Source organism: Schistocerca gregaria, chromosome 4 (assembly GCF_023897955.1).
Source record: "Schistocerca gregaria isolate iqSchGreg1 chromosome 4, iqSchGreg1.2, whole genome shotgun sequence".
Taxonomy (NCBI): domain Eukaryota; kingdom Metazoa; phylum Arthropoda; class Insecta; order Orthoptera; family Acrididae; genus Schistocerca; species Schistocerca gregaria.
The window spans coordinates 585,856,312-585,880,095 of record NC_064923.1 but is presented as its reverse complement, the minus strand read 5'-3'; the positions used below and the strand labels follow the sequence as shown (position 1 = coordinate 585,880,095).

Below are 23,784 nucleotides of genomic sequence, written 5' to 3'. Positions count from 1 at the left end.
GCAAGATGAACACTGTTTACATTGGCACTTGTCAAATCACCTCCTGCCTGCAAAATTTGAATAATTGGTTCACTATTTAACTGAACCGTTTCATTATTCAGATAATTTATGACCCAGTTCATCACATTTTCCATCTATTTTGATACTCTGTCCTCTTACATCATTAACAACATGTGGTTTAAGCCAGTCTAGAAATTCTTGAAATAATCAGCACTCTGATATTCAATAACTTTCTGTTTCTTTTTATGTTAGCCCAAACTTGTCCCTTCCCATTGTTCTCTGTCACAGACTATAGTTTGATTTTACATTTTTTTTTTTTTTGTTTACTTATAGTCTGAAATATCGCAAAAACGTTCCATCACAAACAATTTTTGTGCATAGCACCCACAAAAGTAAAATAAAAGTTTTGTACTGTACTCTTCTGTTTTGGTGTTCCATGTTTATTGTGTTTGCTATTGCACTTTTCTCATTCCAGATTTTCATTCCAGTTTTTGATAACAGCAGGCAGTAAACTTCAGTTTACTTCAAAACCATCACTCAGTTTTACATTTGTTACACCCTTATAGGTCCTCAGTGCTGTGTGTGACTTTGATTTTTGAGAAATATGATATGTGATATGAATACACATGAAACTTACAAGAGGTTAATACAACCAACTTGAAAGAAATTGATATGACCATCCTGACTAGTTTCAGCGGATTCCAGCTCCTTCATCATGCTGTAATGCAACATCATCTTTCATTCCTCTATAATAAGTGTATTTTTGTTCTTAACAGTAAAAAATTATATAAACTTGCTGCAATTTTAAACTTGACAAAATGTTAACATTCCGTATGGGTGGTTTATCATGTTAACTGTACAGGAATTCTTTCCAAGAATGGGATTTGGATCAAAAGCCTATTCAGTGTGCTATATGGATTAAGTAACAGCTATGCCTTTATACTTTTCATTACATTTTTGTTGTACAAAGTGACACAAGTGATCTGTCACAAATCCTCTGATCAACAATGCTCTCTAGTGGTCAACTCCCACCCTTACATAGGACTTTGGACAAATGCTCCATTGTTAACAGTACAATTTTTTGATAACATAATTAAAAATCATCACAGTAAGTTGTTTCAACATAAGTACAAAATTGTTTCAAACACTCTTATTAGTTTCAGATGTACAATTCATCCAAAAAATAATGTTATTACACATGTTTACATCAAACATGCAGAACAAACAATGAATTTTGTAGTTTCTTTCATTATATGAAGGTAAAATGAAGCATAAATCTCCTACCACGTATATAATATTGTGGCAGCCACACCACAGAAATGCACGAAGGGTGGAACTGCAGCACTGCCAACATAAGCAAATTATGCCTTCATTCACGTGGCCAATGTGCGCAGGACAGAGCAGATGGGCAGTACAAGCTGGTAATGCAACGCGACACAAATGTCCTACATTTCTTATTGTCGATCACATGAACTGAGTTAACATGACTCCGCACAAACGAGTATGCAAAATCTTGCACACTCACTCATTTCATGGCACACATCCATTCCTTTCGCAGTGCTTTTTCTCCCATCTGCAAGAATCATGACTCGTCATCAGAGTATATATTCTCCAGGCTCATTGATCAAGCAGTACCACCAGTGCAACCGTCCCGTATGGACAGACATTAATGATAAGCACTGCTCTTACCATCTTGCAATGTGTGGAAAAATAAATGTGTGTCACCAACAAAAATGATCCTCCTCATTTCCTGTCAACAAGCCTCTTACTTGAGCACAGTGTATGGGCGCAGCAGTAAAGCCAGTTCACTGCATGTTTATGACTGAAAGCAGTGATAACCACGTCTCTGCATCACGGTTGACCCCAACGTGATCTGAGGCTAACACTTGGTTATGAACATTCATTGGTATGAGTGACATGGAACTATGAGTTGACTGGCACCTGAACAGTATTCCATAGTGAAAAATTACTGAGGTTTTTGGATGAACATGTTTTTTGTGTTTCTTTTTGTGTTTGTATGCTTCACTTGTGAACTGCCTAGTGTTATTTTTTGTGCTTTTTTGTCATGTGTTTTGTTATCTTCATTGTATGCTTTCCCATTGTGTGAGGACTTAATTAAGATAGCAACATAATAAAAGCTGCAAAAGATTATCAAAGACCTGTTCACCTGCAGCCAGAGGCTGGAGAGTGAGTTACAAGCATGCCCTACACACATGGACTCTGCACAACTGCAGACATCTCAGCAATATTTTGGCATACTAAGTCCCGCCACACTAACACCTCCTACAATTGCTGGAGTGGCCACAAGCACTGGACAGGTGCTGGTCAGGCTACCCCCCTTTTGGCCCCATGACCCCATAATGTGGTTCAGCCAAGTGGAGGCAGTCTACATGAGCAACCACATAACCTAACAACTTGCAAAATGTGGGCATGTAGTGAGCCAGCTTTACCAAATAAATGAAGCCAAAGTGCTGGATATAATCACCACCTCATTGACACAGTCATCATATAAATGCCTCAAGGAAGAGCTGACTCAGTAGGTCTCATCATCTGAGGAACAAGGGGAGCACCAATTACTGTGACGAGAGGAATGCAATGACCTGTGGCCCTCACAGTTCCTGCACCACTTGCAGAGTACCACACAGTCTGACTTGGTGCCGGGCTCGTTTTTACGCATTATCTGGGTGTGCAGCCTACCAGCTCAGGAGCAGGCAGTGATAACAGAACAGATAGAGATGCTGTTGGATGCTGCTGCGAACTTGGCTGACTGGGTGCACAATGCACTGGCAATGGCGCCTAATGCTACAGCTGCAGCAGCTTATGACACTTTTCTCCCACCTCCATGGCAGCGTGACCCACTGCAGCCACCACCTCAGACACTGACCTGCCCCAGCTAGTGCATAACTTGGCCGCAAAGGTGGGAGCTCTTGTCACTCAAGTTGACTAGTTGGCGCATTCAAGGGCGGAGGGCAGCAGGCACCACAGTGGCAGCTGACCCATCCACTGATGAACTGGCTCATGCAACTGGCAGTACAGCACCAGCCATTCCAACAGTACTCCATGGATAGCAGAGCAGCTGGCTAGCAACTTCTGCTTGTTCCATGCATGCTTCGTCAATGAAGTAACAAAGTGTCATCCTCCCTGCAAGCTCCCATAAGCCAACTGCAACTGGGCCGACACACACCTGGCTGCAATTCAGGATCAAGATGTCTTTTCGTAGCATAATGAGTGGGCAGCGTGACGTATCTTGTTAACACGAGTTCAGACCTTGCAATATTCCACCCTTTCTATATTAGGAGACCACATGCAGGCTGAGGCACTCTCCCTCACAGGCAGTGAACAATTCGGCCATTAAAACATACGGTGCACACAACAGCAATTTAGACCTAGGACTACAATGCACATACTCATGGATATTTTCTGTGGTGGATGTCAATGAGCTGATCCTGGGTGCAGACTTTCTTGGCCACTACAGGCTGCTAGCCAACATAACAACCAGCCAGCTCATTGACTCAACAACAAATTTAAAGATAGTGGGACAGTACTGACAGGCCACATTCTACAGTATAAAACCTGTGAAGTGCCCTAGACCTTATGCTGACATCCTCGAAACATTCCCTGACCTCACTTGTCCAGCTCGTGCACCAAATGACATTAAACATTTGATGTTGCACGACATAACAACCACATCCTGCCCTCCCATATCAAGCCACCCACGTCAACTCAAGCCCAACAGACTTGCAGTATCAAAGGTAGATTTTGAGGTCATGCTGTGGGAAGGCGTTGTTTGACTGTAAAGCAGCCCATGGGCATTGGTGCTACATTTAGTCCCAAAAAAAGACAATTCATGGTGCCCATGTGTGGCGTATCATGCCCTTAATTCACAAATAGTGCCAGACAGATCTGACCTCATACCTTCAAGACTTCAGCCACGCACTGGCAGGCTGTGCATTATTTAGTATATCAATTGCACAAAGGCGTACACCTAAATTCCAGTGGCACCCGAATTCATTGAGAAAACAGCTATTGTAACACCCTTTGGGTTTTTTGAAAGCCTGTCTGTGACGTTTGGTCTTTGGAATGCTGCCCAGATCTGGCAGCAGTCCATGTCCTACTGCAGTCCAAGTTGCCCAAGCTCCACTGCCACCACCTAACCACCATCTTTCAGCACCTGAGTGAAGTGTGCATTCAGTGTGATGGAAAACAAGTTCCATGGGCACTTAATTACTCCTTCCAGATTGACACCACTGCAGCAGAAAGTGCAAGTCATTCTAAACATGCTGCACCCTCAGATGCACAAGAAATTGCACCATTACCACAGCATGTTGAACTTGCTCTGTCCAATGCTGCAACCATGCAAAAACCCATGACTAAGGCACTCCACAGTCCCAACTCAAAAGGGAAGACCCCTGTTAATTGGATGGACACTGTGGAGCAGAGCTCCACAGGCTCAGGACAGAATCTCACAGAAGGAACACAGCTGGCGCACCCAGACACTGTGCAGTCTTAGTGATGGACGCCAGCCAGACCAACGTCAGCACGGCATTACAACAGCACCTAGATGGGACCTGGCACATGCTCGGATTTTTCTCTAAGAAGGTATCTGAATTGCAATGTGCTTGGAGTGCTTATGGCTGAGAGTTGCTTCCGGTATATGCAACCAGTAAAATACTTCCACCTATCACTAGTAGCCTGACAATTCGTCATTTTCACTGCCCAAAAACTGATTACTCAAGCGTTTCACAACAGTCACTTTGCTCACTGCGTCATCTCCAGCAATGTACTACTGACACCCGTCATATTTTGGGGATAGACAACATAGTTGCTGATTGTTTGACCTGAGCGTGTGCCATTATATCATCCTTGTGAAAACTTTGAGGACATTGGCAAAGTACAGGAGAACGATGAAGAACTGCACAGTTTCTGTCACGCCATGTCCAGCAGCTTGCAACAGGGGCTGGTGCCTGTCCGCAGCTCTACATGGAAAATTTTGTGTGACATGTCAACTGGTGCGCACTGACTGTTCCTCCCAGAGAAATTCCGGTGCAGTGCCCTCAGCTGTGTGCACATGCTGTAATACCCTGGCACCAACAGCATTTTGATCCTCATTGCTGTGTGTTTCGTCTGGCAGGCTTTGGAAGGACTGCTGCGTATGGGCATGCTCTCGTATGCCATGTCAGCTTGCCAAAGTTTGAAGGCATACCCACGCACCCGTGGGCACCTTCCCCAATGCAACAAGTCAATTTGTGCATGTCCATGTAGACCTCATTGGCCTGCTCTCTCCCTCTCTTGAGGCAAGTGTTATCTTATAAGTATATTGGACTGCTTCACTCACTGGCTGCGGCAACACCCATCATGGACTTCACTGCCAAGACCATTGCCACCACATTAATTGATACCTGGGTGGCATTCTTTGGATGTCCCAGTAATGTGACAACTGATCACAGCTGCCAGTTTCACTGTGCATTGTTCATGCACGTTGTCAGACAGTGTCACTCTATTACACAGGACAACACGCTACCATCTGGCATCAAATGGCATGATTGAACGGCTCCACAGGACTCTGGAAGCTGCCCTAACTTGCCATCACACCTCATGGACAGAGGCATTCCCACTAGTGCTGCTCGGCCTGCAAATAATGCCATAGGAGAAGATCGATGTGCCACCTGCCGATCTTGTTTATGGACAGCCTCTGACAGGCCTGGGTGATTTTGTAGAAGTATCGCCTCCACATGATGCCATGGCACCCACTCTGGCAAAATGCCTGTACACTCAAATGGCTGGCCTCTGAGAGCACAAGCCGATGCAGCACGGCACAGGGAAGGTATTTGTGCACACCAACATGCAGCGCTGCATGCAGGTTATGTTGCATACCAATGTAGTACAGTCACCTCTCTAGCTGCCCTGCTCTGGACCACACCATGTGATCAACCAACGGAAAAAATGCTGAACATTGAGTGCAACATGAAGCAGTCTACAGTCTCAACCAACCATGTCAAGCCAGCTTACAACTTGCCTGCTCCAGCATCCACACACTTTTTAGACCCGGAGGAAAATCTGACAGCAGACAACACTATTTCCACCAGCAGTCTGACAGATCCCGCACCTGTACCCAGCAGCCTGCTGTCATTGTGGCACCACATACACCTCCCACCACACCACCCAGGTAGTCAGTGCTGCAGCCTGGACCACACCCAACACAGGTGCACTGGTCACCCCCACCACAGCCACCAGCGGACTATATCACATGCACCAGCCACCGCCTCTGATTCAAATGTTTGAGCTGTAGAGACCCCGTCTCCAGCTGAACACACCTTCAGCCAGGAGCTCCAGTTGAGCTCCAGATAATGCCTCCTCTGTCTGCCACAGCTCCTGGACCTTTGTTTGCACCCCTGTGTTTCTGCTGCATTGGATGTTGAGGCCAGAGTGGCGTTTGTGCCAGCTACTGTATTTGCGTTGTCATTGAGCTCCGCACATCACCCACACTGCCACCAGATTTGTCCTTAGCAGCTCTAGGACCTGCATTCAAGTCGTGAAGACACCATACTGATGTATACTCTCTGGGCCTCCATTGTCTTGAACCTTCAGGCGGGATCAAGAAATGCACTGTGCTCCTGCATCTGAGTCAGTTGATGAACTTGCGGAACATGCAAGTGTGAACACTTGGACTTGTCATTCTTGATGTCACTCTGAACAATTTAAAAAGTGAAATTTGTTCTACTGTAGTGCGTTAACTGTATCACTAGTGAACACTCTGGATCATTATTAAGATATCAGTGCATTGGCCCTTGAGACATCTTCCCAGCTGACTTGTAGCCATGCACATACACCGCACTTTTCTATGGAAAGTTCCTAGCTAGTGCATGCTGCGGCATTATCACTAGCTGACCGTGCGAGGACAAGCCCAACAACACCAGTCTGGTGTGCTGACATTATGGCCACCACCCTTTAACTGCTGAGCGACCAATCGCAGCCACGCCCACACTGTCACCATGCAGTGTGCGAACTTAAACAAATGAGTGCCACAGATTGATCACCATATTTTTTCGTGGCTATGGAGCTCTGACCTCCGAGAGAAGGGCAGAGCTGCAGCACAACTGACACATGCAAATGGTGCCAGGTATTCGCATAGCCCAAACATGGAGCTTTCCTGTTACACCAAATTTTGGCAATGGTGCATCATGCACAGTTCTAGGTGGGGCAAAGCAGGCAGGCAGTGTGAGCTGGTCTAAGCGAAGCAACTCATCTCTCCAACCTTTCTCACCATCTCTGATCTTTCTTACCATAAACCACGAGGGTCAAGTTAACGTGATTCACCACAAACATTTATGTGAAATCTTGCACATTTGCTCATTTCACGACATGCATCCATTCATTTTGTAGAGCTTTTTCTCGCACCCATGAAAGTCATAACGATCCACATGTCACGGCAAAAACTGAACTTTTGGAGACACAGCCTTTGTCTTGTCTAATCTACATGGTTGTGCTACAGCTCATCACCAGAGTATATACCCTCCAGGATCGGTGACTGAATCATACTGCCAGTGCAATGAATCTGTATGTATGGACTTTAATGATAAACATTGTTTGTACTATGTTTTAAGGTATGGAAAAACAAATGTGAGTCACCGACAAAAATGACCCTCAACATTTCCCATCACAAAGCCTCTCCCTAGAACATAGCGCTTGGATGCGGCAATAGAACCAGTTCACTGTATGTTTATGACTGTAAGCAGTGACAACCATGTCCACACTTCAGTATATATTTAATAGAGCTTTTAATAGTGTTAACAATAATGCTGCCTTTACACAAAAGGCATCATCTGAAGATTTGTTGTTGTGGTTTGGGTTGCATAATAGCACAAATTGTCATAATTATTTTGAAAATTAGTGACTTTTGTCTTTGTAGTATCTCAAAATTGTTAACATCTTTGTGGAACAAACTGACAATTCCAAAAATTTCGTGTAGTTTTTTTCTACTTTTAATTGTGTCCATCAGCAGTACTTTCAGCTTCAGCTCCTGAAAGTAATCATTTGCCAGCCATTCTGTCTCCTTGTAGTTATTAAATTTTCTCAGGAGACTTCTCAGTTTCATACAACTTGACTCTTTGTGTATATGTGTGTTAAAACTAAATCCACAGATTTTCATTTGATGGTGTGGTGTTATTTCAGAACCAGCAAGTGTGTGATGTACAGGTGTGGGACAGACCATGGCTGCCTAAACGAGAAGTTACACAAGTAAATTGCATTCCAATAAATTCAAGGCGGAAAAAGAGAGGTGAGTGAAGAGTTCTGAAGAACAAATTATGAAATGTTTTTAGGCAGCTGTGTTATCTAGTAGCAGTGAGTATAAGAGGATTGTTCTTTGCCTCACAATGTTTACCACATTTACTGAAGTATAAGATGATCTTGAATACGAGGTGACCCCCCCCCCCCCCCCTCTCCTCCCCATCCCCCTTTTTGAGAGGCTCATTGAGAAAATTTATTTTTTACTTATTTTGACTAATCAAAATTACTATCTGTTTTACTGATGTAAAGTATCTGACAAAAAGTTAACATATACCTATTCTAAACTTGTGCCATGTATTGCCTGTATTTGGAAAATACTACAAGAAATAGAATAAACAAAAAAGACTGGTTTAGGTTAATTTTCAGGCTGAGGGTACCAAATTTTAAACTTTTAAGTATTTTAAGTGTCACCTACATTACATGTAATATCCCTTCTCTCTCTGAGTCTTTGGTTGACATATGTTTGATGATTTTTCTGATTTTTGTCAGCGCAAGTGGCCGGCACTGCCAAAGTTTCAACATGCTTTGCTGATGGTGGACTGGAGTCGAGCTCACAGGTGCAGCTGATATACAGAGTGTCTCACCTAACTCTGCCACCTCAAATATCTCTGGAGCAACAATAGATATTCAAAAATAGTTTTCACCAGCAGGGTCTTAGGAAACCAAATATTATGCGAAATTTTAAAACGTAAACAACTACTATTTTCAACACAAACTTGTGTATTTTTAAATGGACACCTCCTGTTGTTTCATATGCCATCAATCACATGAAAAATCACAAAAATAATGGCATTGTTTGCATCACAGTACATCAATTACATCCCAAGAAAAGCAAAGATGATGCTTGAAATAAATGAAGTGCACAGATAGCACGCATCTTGAGACTTAAGCATGCACCTCATGCTGCCTGTGTCAGGGGCTCACACAATGGGAAGGTATGAACAATCCACAAAACCACGTAAGGGACACATCCAATGCAAAGTTACATTTTTCATATTGTAAATGTATTTTTATTCTAGCAAAATGACGGCTAGAGCTACACTTTAATTCACTTTGCTAAACACATTTACTAGTGCCCTGTCGCCCACAGGAACTATATTGTTCTGCATTACATCCAGCTTAGAAAATACGTCCACATCTTGACCAATGAAACTGTATAATGTCAACATATATTAGTAGTGCCCTCTGTTGGCATCAATACATGTTTGCAGATGGGTAACGAGAGAGTGTTGCACAGCTTGCAGAGTTTCTACAGATATTGCCATTACATGCCTCAGTAATACAATGTTGCATATCCTCTGCTGTCATTGGGGGTTCTCGATATGCTCTGTCTCTCACTGCACCCCAGAGAAAGAAGTCTAATGATGTTAAGTAGGGGGGGGGGGGGGGGGGGGGGGGGGGGGGACCGCCTACACAGTACCTCCTTGGATGATCCACCTAATTGGAAATGTTGCATCTAGAATGTCTTTGGCAACTTTTGCATTGTGTGCAGAGCATCCATCTTGTTGGAACCACAATGACAGACAATTTTCCAATCTTAGATCATCTATGAGGATTGCTAGTGTGTGTTGAAGAAATGATGCATATCACTGTCTATTCAATGCTCCATGGTAAAACTAGGGACCTACAATACAGTTTGCAATGATCCACACCAAAAATTGACACTTCACTGTCATTGATGAGCAACTTGGCGAATCCAGTGGGGATTTTGCATGGACCAGAAGTGCATGTTCCGCAGATTCACATTACCATGATTTGTAAATGAAGCCTCATCCATAAACAATGTATTGCTTCTGAATACTGGAGTGCCTTGAAAATGCTGAAGTGTAAAATGACAGAATGCAATGTGGAATTCAAAGTCAGTCCTGTACAGTTCTTGGTGCAGCCGAGATATGGAACGGATGAAACTGATGATGATGCAAGATTCTGCACACACTACTGTGGCTTATTTCTACACCTCGAGCAATTTTTCATACACCCACCTGAGGATTATCCGCTACATCAGCCAGAACAGCAAATCCATTTCCATTGCCAGCCACTGGAGTTGTACGTCAACATTTTGTGGGAACCCAGCTTTCTGTTTCCATGAGTGTCTTGCAGATGTTGCCATTGGGTCGACACAATGGACACTGCTGATCTGGCTAGCATTCAGCATACAGTGTCACAGTTGTGGTTGCATTTCTGTGACATTTGCCATAAATTAAAATAATATCTAGTTTTTCTTCATTACTGAAGGCCTACATATCGACTAGATGATGGCAAATGTAACAAGCCACAAGAAAACACATTGTAAGAGGAGGACAGGTTCAAGTAAGGTACAGCTCAAGAAGGGGCTAAACTATTCCCCTTTAGGAGTGCCATCAATGAAATATGGGCCAATGCTGTGTTGTCATACATTACCACACCATACATTAACACTCCACTGACATAGTACATCAATCACATCACAATTATTGGCAGCTTGAGTCTCAGGATGTGCACTAGGTGTGCATTCATTTATTTCAAGTGTCAACTTAGCTTCAGAATTTCTCGGGATGTAACTGACATATTACTATGCAACCAATGCCATTATGTTTGTGATTTTTCATGCTATTGATTGCATATAAAATAATAGGGGGTGTCCATTTAAAAATACACAAGTTTGTGTAAAAAATAGTATTTGTTTACATTTTAAAATTTCACATAGTATTTGGTTTCTTAAGCCCCTGCCATACATTCATGCTGGTGGAAACCATTTTTGAATATCTATTGTTGTTCCAGAGATATTTGAGGTGGCAGAGTTAGGTGAGACACTCTGTATATGGCACACCAGTGTCCAAGAGCTTTTCTGTGTTAATTACTGCAGAGGGGTTCTCCCCTTGCTACCTGCAAAGATCATTTGCTGCAACATGGGAATTCAGCATCTGTTTAACTTGAGGCTTTCTTCTTGCTTGTTGAAGCTATTGTCATGTTTGTGTATTTCTACATCTTCCTTGCATAAGCAGGTGTGACAACTCTTTTCTACACCAAGAACTTCTATGTTCACAAATTTTACTATGTGGTTGGTCTTCCACAGAATGTGCTCTGCCGTGACTGATTTTTCATCCTGGCCCAACCACAAATGCCACTCATGTTCAGTGATTCTAGTGTTGACTTATCATCCAGTCATTCCAACATAGACTTTTCCACCTTTACATGGTATGGAGTATATTCCTGACATCACAAGTGGGTTTCTTTTCTCCTTTGCTGATCTAAGACACTCTTTGATCTTCTTGGATAAGGAAAATGTGACCATCATAATGAAAACTGAAGATTACAAGCAGAAGAACCTGGACCTATTAGATGCAATGTGCACCAAAAATTAAGTGCAGATCTGATGTAGTGGATCTGCACTTAGTTCTCAGCAGACAAAAAGAGGACCCTCCAGGACACAGAAGACTAACACCTCAGCTGTATGGATTATCAAAGATCCGTAAGAATAATGTTCCATTAAGACTGACTGTTAGTGCTACTGGTTCACCAATGTATAATCTTCCAAAACACTTGGCCTCTTTACTCCAGCTGCATGTTTGAGAGACTGATACATACATAAAGGACTTGGGACATTTCATCGAGAAGCTGAAGAAACTAGAACTTGCAAGAAATTACATCCTGGTCAGCTCTGATTTGTTTGCTTACTGAAGTGGTACTCTGTGGTTCTGTGGAGTAATTGGTTCCATTTTCTGGAAAGACAACACCATGCTCCTCCAAACATGTTTCACCATTCCATTACTACCAGCTGTGGCAGCAGTTGATGACTGAACCAGCACAGGTCTGGCAACTCATGGAATTTGAGTCACTTTCTCTGATGCTACAATCACTGACAGTCTCAGTGCCTCAGCAGCAGCTACAGCCTCAACTGAACTAGACAGCAAATGAATAAGATGCCAAAGGGATGGAAAATTTGGAAATTGAGATACTGTTGGAGCCACTGCCAGGGCACAATGCTCCCCATTGCCCCAGTAGCTAAAAATAGGTCTGGTCACTTCCAACCCCATTAAAGTGGAGAAGAATTTAGTATCTTCACTGCATTTGGACATTGATATACAGATGGATGTACCAGCATTGGCTCTCCAGAGATTTATGATGTCATGGCCACACACGGGCTTGTTAACAAGACTTTCAGGTGGCATAGACCACTAGAAAAGTGCGGGCTCATTCATCAGCCAGTTGTGTTGACGTATCCAAAGCTTTTTGGTTGCTGATATTACTATTTGCACACAATAACATGCTTATTCTCAGTTATTTCTCTTGGTTTGCTATTCAGATTTTGTTTGTCTATTGTTAATGATTCTGAGCTTCATGCTTGAATTCCTCTTGTGTGTTCTCTTTTATTTGTGTAAGATTAGCTGCTATCCACTCAGTTGTTTCAGCCACTTGCAGTTTTCCAGAGAAACTGTGGCACTCCCCACCTGTGGGTACCACATTGGGAAACATAATGCACCTGTATCATTGTACCCCTTTTCTATTCTTTTCGCTGTTGGTTCTCGGAGAGAGAAATCGTCAGTACCCTTCTGTGTGGTCCAGAATTTCTCTAATAATGCAATTATGAGAATGTTTTGTAAGAAATGCCTTAGGTGCATGAATTACTCTTCCTTATAATCCTTCCAATAAATCAGATTGGCATTTGCCTTCCCAGTAGCTATATCTGTTTGTTCATTCCACATGATATCTTTGCATACAAACTTGTAGATTCTTGTGTTTCATGACTGATCACCTATTGTGCAATGAAATGTTATTAATACAGTTACTTTCATCTGTTTATGTGCATTACATTACGTTTTGGCACTGAGGGTAGGCTAACAGTCTTCACATCAGGCAATGATCATCTGAATGTGTCGCTGCATTTTGTAGTAAGTTGCTAATGATGCCACCAGTCTAACAGAAATACAGAAATACATCAGTTATCTGCAAGATCATTTACATATATTGTGAACAGTAGCGCCAGAGGTGGCCTCATTAGGCTATCTTGATCATAACAGACGTTACTTTTGCTTCTGACTGTCTGTCTTTGTAAGAACAATGTACTGATGTATGTTTGTGTTGATCTAATCATGTGTCTGTTCAGATATTTCACACACACATATACATTTCCACCATATATTCCCTGCAGACCTGTAAGGGCCATGCATTTACTGTGCATTTGCTCTAACATGAGAACTAACCCCTCCAAATGCGTATGAAATTCCAGTTCATCACATAATTCAAACCACTATGCGGACACGCTATTAAACTCTTTCCAGGAAGTGACTCCTTAATGTCAAGCACAGACTGACTGCAGACCTTTTGATAATTCTACTGCCTGCAAATCTGAATTACCAAATTACACCTTTTTCCGAAGAATTGGTAATGCATTAATTTATCATATAAGTTAATGATCCATTATACTGCACACAATAGTGTTGCCACACAAACCTAAAATTGTTGTAAGTTAAGGTCAAGAATATATAAGTTAAAACAGTTGTCTCCTCTTTATGTCCAAATAAAATGAAAAATGTGTTTGTGATTAGTGAGCAGTTTTATTACAAATTCTTCTTTACTCTTTTTCTAGCACTTAGAAGGTCGCATGCAGTTCCAACTTTATTATTTTAGTCATAGCTGTTATTTTTCAGCAGTTATAGTATACATTTATGTATAGAATTCAGTTGTCAGTTGAATTTAATTTTCAACAAACGACTGAATTCTACTCTGAAATACCATCTTTGTAAAAATGTGAAAAACTTTATTTTTGTTTTCCAGGAATTCTGTGGAAGTCACATCAATTTCCTTCATAGGTACTGATCTTAAAGAACATTGATTTTGATAACTTCCAGAATAGACATCATATATTCATACTTCACATGAAAACAGACAGACTGTTTAAATCAGGGCCCATTGCTTAAGTTGATGAAACATAGGTATAGAGAAATGGCATGATGTGGCTAATCCATGCTTATATCTAAAGCATGAAAAGATCCATATATTGTGAAGAAGGATGGACAAATTTATAAAAAAATTAAAAGCACTTTGTAACTTGTTTTTATATATTATAAAAAATGCAAGTAGATTAATGTAAAAGATATAAAAGAAACAATAAAGGAAGTTTTAAATTACAATGTATGAACAAACGTTTTAATTAAATAAATTTCCTTGTTGCTTCCATTCAATGTTTTTTGCATGTAATTTTATTTCACAAAATAAAGAATGAAAACTCTTCCATCAAGACATCTGCCAGCAAGTGTTAATCCTACACATTACTGAAAACTGATATCTTGTTTCCAGTATATGCAGTGTATACTGTCAAATTTTACACACGATCATAGATTTACACTTGCTCTGTCCTATACTATACTCCTTACATTGAGACAAGAGCTCTGACAGCTGGCAGTACTCTTGCTGCTATTTGACACGGACGGGCAGTGAGCCAGCGGCAGGGAGAACAGGGTGACAGACCTTCCCGTCCCGCCCTTCGGCAACACTCGTGCTCCTTCAGAACCTAACAATGCCACGTCATTCATTGCAGCATTCCTGTAGGGGCAGCATTCTGCTGACCGATATCTTCCTTGATGGAGTATTTTTTTCACATTTGCTACCAGTGTTTGTCACCTTACACAAACACACACATGAATATTTTTTTAATGATATTGCAGCCATTTGGCTGCAATAATTTTTATTTTATTGTTATGCAGTTGAGATTTCACTGTATTTCATACCAGTCTGATATCTTTTGACAGATAAATAAGTTACTGTGCTTGAAAATGGCCTATGGCCAAACTCTGGATCGTATAATCAATAAAATGAAAATTATTGCCATCAAATGGTGGTAACATCTTTAAAACAATTACCATGAATATGGTTCCACACAATCAAATTTTCAACATTAACAAGGTAAAGCAAACTGCACAAATGTTATGTTGTGGTTGGCAGGAGAGCCAACACCGTTACTACAGGAGGCCAAAAGGCACGCGTTTTAGCTCACGCAGGCTGGTGTGAGGTCTGGAACATGACAAGGGAATTAGAATTGAGAAAAACGGGCGGAGCTGGTGGAATACTTAACTTTAATCCATTAATGACGAATTTCGCTCTTGACGGTACATGCTTTACAATATCAATAGTACGGATACTGGCGCCTTGCTAGGTCATAGCAAATAACGTAGCTCAAGCCTATGCTAACTATCGTCTCGGCAAATGAGAGCGTAGAAGTCAGTGAAACACTGCTGGCAAAGTCAGCTGTACAACTGGGGCGAGTGCTAGGAAGTCTCTCTAGACCTGCCATGGGACGGCGCTCGGTCTGCAATCACTGATAGTGGCGACACGCGGGTCCGACGTATACTAATGGACCGCGGCCGATTTAAAGGCTACCACCTAGCAAGTGTGGTGTCTGGTGGTGACACCACATGTTACATGTAAAAATTTTCAGTTACACATACTGCAAGAAACTCACAGAAGTAGCAGAATGCACATGTATACACACAAACCTGAATGTAGCATGTGGTGCAACTGACTGAAATCAGCAGTTGGCCAGCACTATGGTAACACGAGGGCATTGTCATGGTAATGTAAACAAAAGATCATGATCTGATTGGCTGTTGTCGATGCACGAAGCACATGTGCGACAGCTGTGTAAGTTGTCAGAGCTCTTCTGTTGCTGTATGGAGTATAGACATCACCTGCAGTGGCATGAGAATAGGATGGCAATGCAGAATTTACTTATCATATTGGTGCAGGAAGTAAAATTATGAAGCTGCCAAAAACTGTTTACAGTAGTGCAGAGCTTGAAGTCCAAAAGCAACCATCCGTTATCCTACTGGAGTAGACCAAAAATTGTTCTTGCTTATAATTCCTATTCTTTATGTCTAGGTAACCATACAGGTAAAGAAAGTTAATGTTTTGATACACTGTTGCAGGCATTTCCCACTTTTAGAGAATAAGAATTGTTAACAGGCTTCATGTAGTGAAGGAGAGTAAAGCCATCCTCACACTCAATCTGAAAAGTGATTTGGACATGATTTCTATCATGGTTGTTGAGTGCTCAGAAATGTAGTTTGCAGCCACAACATTCTGCAATGAGAGTTGCCAGCTACACAGATTATTCTAATGAAAATTGACATACTAGGAATGAACTAAATTATGATTTTCAAAAGATATGCTAAGAAAATCCCTAAGAATATTGTTGAGGTGTCATTAGCTTCAAAGGTGATTGAACATGAGAAAGTCTTTAAAAATATTCTCTATTTTCTTCTAGACAAAGTATCACTGATAAAATCTTTGAAAAAGCAAACAAAGATTTGAACATCTGAGAAGAATTAAAATATTATACCAACGTTAGTTCTTCACCCTGACAAACCAGCTGCAGGTGCTGCTGCAGCTGTGCCAACAGCTGGTTTCATGCAGCTATCCACCCTAGTCTCTCTTGGGAACATCCCCTCATATCTGCATAACCACTAAATCTTACTTACATTGGAATCCGCTTACTGTAGTTAAGCCTCAGTTTCCTTTTAAAATGTTATCCCAGACTTCAACACCAAATTAACTAATTCTTGGTGCCTTAGGATATGTCCTATAAAACTACCCTTAATTTAATCAAGTTATGGTATAATGTTGCTTGTGAACACATACTTACAAAGTTTCCAGAACCAATATGAATTGAGGAATATAGAAATGTAAGACCATCATAAAATTGCTCCTGTAGGGACCACAAAGACACAGTTAGACTGCATTGCCTCTCTCATGTCCAGCTGGGTGCAGACATTTTTGAAGCATAATATTTGCTGCCATCTTCGAGTGATAACAGTCAATTGAGCATCTTTGCTTTATCACACCTCCTTTATACTCATATCAGTGTCCGCCCCTTCACTCACAACCTGCTGGCTAGAAGCCTTCATAACCAGAATTTTGTGGAGATTTTTGATGATATCTCTCTCTCTTGACCAGAGTGCTGCTCTCTGATTCCCTTATTCTGATCAGAGAGAAGTCCATCTCCACAATGACCTACCTCTTAGAATTTGTCCTGAAATCTACAGTTTATTATCAACAAACAGATGTTGTTGCCATAGAGTATCCTCTATCACTAGTTGTAGCAAACATATTCATGGAATATATTGAAGACCAAGCTCTAGAAAAAGCTTCACCGATACCCGGCATGCTTCTTCAGATATGGTGGTGACACATTTGTTGGTAGCCACATGGGTGTGGAAGGCTTCAATTGTTTCAACGTCTGAACACTCTGCACCCCAGCACCAAATTTGCCATGGATGTGGAAGAGAATGGTGAACTCCCTGTTTGGGATGTCCTAGTCAAGCACAAAGCAGATGGCACTAAGGGACACAATGTGTATAGGAAGGCAGCCCATACTGATGTGTACCTGCAATAATTACCTCATCTGCTTATATTAGACAGGTCATATTACTTGAGGCATGTGAATTCTGATAAAGTTTTCCCAGCTTATGGTGTATGTCATGGCCATACTCACTTAATTTCACTGCCCAACAAGCTAAATGACTGGTGGAGTCTTTCAAATTCAGGAGCCATAAAAGGTTGGTATGGTCAATTATCACTCTGAACTTCCTGCCATATGAACAGCATTTTAAATACAGTAAAACTTGCTCAAAATGGAATCGCCTGGGACTAAAATAATTTTCCAAAGTGGACAAGTTTCCAGATTACACAAAACTCACTGGGTCATAATTAACAATTAATTTGGAAATCATTGTCTTCCATTCTGTTACTACACTTTCCTGTACATCCTTAGCTTCCCTACACTCTTCTTTCCACACGATGTTTTGCCTAGCTTTGAAACTCTCCAGCCATCCTGTGGATTCCAAGCTCTTTAGTGACTTTCAGAGTGTCACTCTACAACATGGGTCCAGATAAAGGTAAGTTTTCTGCCTGTGCACTTACAAACCATTCTCACACTATTTTGTTAATTTCTTCATTTCTGGTCTTCTTCGCCTTTCTTTTCATCTGCCTGTTCCCTTTCATCCATTCGTCTCTAATCTTATCCTTGTTTCTTAAAGTCTCACAAATGTTGTGTTTTACAGCATTTGAAACGCAACATAATTTCGCGCTCAGAGAATTTGTCTTTCTCATTCACCTCGATTAAGTATTAATGACATATACCGTTTGTTTGACATCATGTTACTATATCTTTTAAAGTGCTACCAGTCAACTGAAACTGGCAGAAAATAATCACCTTGTCAGGTAAAACCATTGTTTAATGGAACAATACCCACCTCTTTCACTTCACATTATAGCAGTGTGTTGGAAGATGCACAGCAATGTTCCTGTATGCGCCGGCGTGTGTCAGTAATGAGGAAAAATAAGAAAGCCAACAAGCAGAGCAATGACGAATGAACCGTGTCCTTTGATGTATTGTACTGACACCAAGGGTAACTTATTCGTTGTTGCGCAGAGCGATGCTGTTTTAGGCCCGTTTCACACTGGGACACTGGTGACGGTCACCAGTGATGGTCACTGGTGACGTGAACACTCTCGGATCACTGGTGCCCGACACCGCAGGTATACCCAACAGATTAGTTAGTGGAATGGACTCATGCAGGGGTAGCAACTAAATTTTGCTACCCTTTTATGATCTGAAAAATAAGGTATTAAATTTGGAAAAAGAACATACAACTTACCAATTTTGTTTTTCTTATCCATGATCTTCTTATTGAAATCAGGCACAAACTTCATTATAATTTCTTGCAACACATTCGTTTTCATCACTTTGTTGCTATAGTCATTGTTTTCTCATCCCAAATAGCAGGACAGCTTTCTACTTCACTTAGAAAATCTTCCTTGTTAATCAAATCTAAACTCATGGGTACAGTGTGTACAGTATAATGTACAATGAATATTTCACGTCACTGTCTCAGAAATGACTGCCTGTCTGTTGGCAAATCTGCAGTGTTATATCTGTGATCAGTGTTCCAGCGTGAACACTTCAAATCAAACTAACGCATGTGTGGTGGTGATTGCTGTAAACACAGTGACCTTGACCATCACATGTGGTGAGAGTGAGTCACTGCTAGGTCACAGTGGCTTGGTGAGGCAGTATAATGTCCCGGTGTGAATGGCCCAGTCCAAACAAATGTATCTCTGTCAGTGATCATTGCTGGTGACTGTCACCAGTGTCCCATTGTGGAACGGCCCTTAGGTCCATGCCAGCAGTGGCACGCTATGCTGGACCTCTTTTCTTCGTTTTGCGCCGCTTAACAGAGGTGTTAAAAGTAACGTCTTTGTAGAGTCATGAATAACAGATGAATGTAAACAGTAGTACTATTTAGGGTCTTTTCCGCATTATACAATGAATTATTAAGTATGTTCTAAGATTTGCTTTCCGTTCCCGCGTTAGGCACATTCCGCTTTATACAAAAATCAGCTTATAAAAGTGCACTGAATGCATCGGGACTGAAATAGTTGTACGGTTTGGGCAGATATCTGAATTATAAATGTGCCCATTTGAGGTCGTTTTACTGTAATTGACTCAAAACAGCATGGCTAACAATTCCTTTTCTGTTTTACTGTAATTTATTTCGGCCATACTGTGTTGGTGAGAGGAATAGTCAATCGGTTTTTCTTTGCCATCTTGTGGTCAGCTCAGAATGCAACCCATACCACCATCTCGAGCATGGCATGACAGTATAAACGTTTTCTGAATATAAGGGTGTATCAGCAAGGTTAAACAAATTAACACATCTTTAACCTGTTGCATTAGTTTCGCATTCTGCATTCTATTCAGAAGCTACTCCTTTCTTCAATAACTCTGTTAAGGGTTTAGTTACAAATCAACAATAATAATACATCAATCTTAGGGATTAATTATATTAGAGGGTACAGGGAAGTTGCCTATTCTTCCATCTGCCATGGATCGGGCTTTCCTCCAGCAGAGCAAATAAAATGTCCCAGATGCTGAACCTGCGATTCCGCAGAAAAACATTTTTCCAGTTTCAGACTGAAGTGAGTGCCTTGTAACCTTCACAGCACATTTCTTAATCACTTAACTTTTCCTCAGTTGTCCTAGAGAATACAATGATGCCATCTAAATAGACCAACATGTTATGGGCTTTAACCCAGATAGCAAAAAGTCTGAGATTTTTCAAAATGTGGCAGGCACGTTTCTTATACCAAAAGTCATCCTCAAGAATTCACACAACCCAGAGGGCAATACAAAGGCAGTTTTTCGCCTGTCTTGGAGTGCAATCAGAATCTGATGACATTCTGATTTTATATGTAAAGTTGTGAAGTATTTACAGTTTCTCAGTCTACCCAAAGTCTCACCAGTATGAGGCAAATGACACACATCAGGGTGGCGACTTCATTTACCATCCTCATATCCACATACAGGCGATAATTATTCTCACCATTAATAGATTTCTTGGGTATAACCACTGTTGGTGACGCCCAGAGGCCAGTAGAGGGTTGTACAATTTCTGCAATGACCTATTGCTGAACACTTTCTTCCATAACTGACTGTAAATAATACAGGATTCTGTACAGTTTCTGTGGTATTGGACTAGCTCTAGCATCTCTGGTGTGAATTCTGAGGTAGACAGAGTGAGTAGCTCACAGTTATTGCTTTCTCCTTGAATTCTTCTAACACTAGATACAACAGACTCTGTTCATACTCAGTGAAATGCTACAACTGCTTCTGCTAACGAGTTTTAAGGACTGGCACGATTGTATATATGTACATTATGGGCAATGATTTCCATCTCCTGTTATTCTAATTGTCTCCCTTCCATTCTCAAATACTTCCAGTATACTGGCCAGTATAGTTCCACATTGTATTAGCACATCTCTTGCTGCAAAATATTTAAGCTTATTCTCATCCCCAGAGTTTTTGCCTTACAGAAATTCGACTTATATGGACCTGAAATCCACAAAGAATACCATTCTGTGTGCATGGGCCAACCAAAAAAGACAGTTCCTTTAGGCTCTTGAATTTTTACAGTCCGCCAGAGAACCCTTCCAGTATGGCCACTTATGGCGAGCAGGGGTGTTGGGTTTTAATGCCACAGCACATGTTGTGGTCAGAATTCAAGAAATTGGCCTATTTCCTCTGGTTTCTAGTGCCCGTATTTCACAGTCATTGCCGAAACAATGAGCTATTCTCATCATCAAACAGTATGCAGCCTATGGTCAGTCAGACCCTGTTAACAACGTAGAAAGGTATTCCCTAGCAACTATGTCAAAAGGGAAAGAGAAGACAGGGGAAATGTTTATCACCCACAACTAAGCTAACTCCTCCCGTGGTGCAGTAACAAGTGCCGGCTGTCAGACTGTGTTATCATTCTTATTCACTGTTTCCGGAAATGTATTTAATGTACAGTTTCTATATTATTATTTCACTATGAATAGAGTAACAAAATTTTCATAGCAGATTTCAAAGATTCTTTGTACTTACCTTGGAACCTAGTCTAACATTTATTTTGAAATTCTCCAGTTTGTCACAAAACTAATGTGGATATTTTGTATGAAGTTAAGCAAAAAAATACATATTGTATCACATTATAGAAGTATTTTCATTTTTTAATATCAGATAGACCCTCCAAATTTTTATAAGGATTGATGTATTTTCCATAAGAGCTGTAGGCTGCAGGCTGTAGGCACTGAAGTGGCTGAGGTGCATTGACCCCTTTTGTCTCGGGTTTACATATAACAAAGTGTTGTACTTGGCTTTGGGTACTAGGTGCAGAAGTGGTTGAGGTGCATTGCCTTCTTTTGTTTACTGCTTAAATCTTTGATATCTTTATGAGGATATAATATATGGAATAAAATTATGGAAAAAATTTTCTTCAGAGACAAGTAACTGAATTTTAGGGAATGTGATCAGAAATACATCAACGAAAGGTAGGATAAAGAATATTCCATTGATCATAGCATACAAAAGCTGCCCGCCCGGTTAGCCATGCGGTCTAAAGCACTGCTTTCCGGGCGGGAAGGAATGCTGGTTACCGGCACTAATCCTCGTGGCAGATTAGTGTCAGTGTGCTGACCAGCCTGTGGATGGTTTTCATCTGCCTCGGCGAATTCAGGCTGGTTCCACTTACTCTGCCTCAGTTACACCATGTCTGCGATTACTGCGTAAACACTTTCTCCACATACGTGTACACCACAATTACTCTATGAAGCAAACATTGGGCTTACACTTGTCTGGTGTGAGACGTTCTTGGGGCGGTCCACTGGGGGCCAAACTGCACAATAACCCTGGGTTTGATGTGGGGTGGCACTGGGGTGAGATGACTGCTGTAGCCTGTTGTGGTGTTGTCAACCACTGAGGGTTATGGCAGGGACGACGCCTCTCAGTCGTTTCTAGATCCCCATACAGTACAATACAATATGAAAGCAATTTTGCCTTGATATAATGATCCTTAACTTGCTTAAAACTTTTCTGCAAGCAACAATACTTGTGGTAGACTTGAATTTTCAATGCAGTAGTAAGCGATTTTCATATTGTAACAGTAACAATAATGAGAAGTCATCTTGTCACAAACATATATCACAAGTGAAATTGTCCATAACTGTTGGGTTTCTGTTATATTTCAATAATTCAATTACAGTGTGTACCTAGTATCAATGAGAAAATTAATACTAACAGTACAGATTAGAAAAATGCTGAGTAAGATTGTAATGTATTAGCTAATGAAAATGATGATACATTGCAACAAGATGGCATTGTCACAGTCAAAAACAATACACAACTGAAATCAACTAGAGTGAATGGACAAAATGTTCGACTAAATTATGTTATATGACTAAACAGTCGATGAGCAAATTATTGGGGTTACACTCGTCTGGTATGAAGACATTTCCTGGGGGGAGGGGGGGGGGGCGTGTCCACTGGAGGCCAAACCGCAGAATAACACAGGGATCAGTTTGGAGTGGCGGTGGGGCGAGCAGACTGCTGTAGACTGTTGTGGGCTAGTGTACCACTGTGGGCTGTGCCAGGGACGAAGCCTCTCCGTCATTTGTAGGTCCCCAGTTCTATACAATACAATACAATACAATACAATACAGGACAACAGTCGATGAGGTTAATTCACAATCCGCAGTAGGAAATTTCTGTTTCAAAATTATTAGGATAGAAACTATTTATTTATTTTTTACTAGTCCTCTAGAGCATACATGTTTTACAACAAAGCACATCATGATATATGACAGGTCAATTTGAAAATTATGTTAAGACATATAGGACAGATAGACAAAATATAAAGAGAGATGACAGTGGTGGTACATAGCAGGGTACATGTAAGAGATATAGACAGAATGTAAATAACATACAATAATTAAATTATCTTACTAAGTAGAAACAGATACCAACAAAGAGATAAAGGGGCTGGCCAGTATTTACCTCAGCTCTGTACAGCCAATAGATAACACAAAACAGAACAGAAAATTTACATTCCTAGTTTTTGGAACTTTGTTCCTTCATCAAGGAGGAGAGAGGGGGAAAAAGGGAAGAAGGGAAAGTGGATTCAGTTACTCACAACCCAGATT

General features: G+C 41.1%; 1 protein-coding gene across 1 annotated transcript in view; it reads left to right on the top strand.

Moving 5' to 3' along the window:
• The window catches only part of LOC126267519 (cystatin-like), a 93,488-nt gene extending 79,082 nt beyond the window's left edge, over positions 1 to 14,406 (top strand). Inside the window, exons 4-5 of the mRNA XM_049972821.1 lie at positions 8,173 to 8,278; positions 14,047 to 14,406. Of these exons, the coding sequence (XP_049828778.1) occupies positions 8,173 to 8,278; positions 14,047 to 14,081 (141 nt within the window). The 3' untranslated portion in view covers positions 14,082 to 14,406. The remainder of the gene's footprint in view (positions 1 to 8,172; positions 8,279 to 14,046) is intronic.
• Positions 14,407 to 23,784: the final 9,378 nt, after the last annotated feature.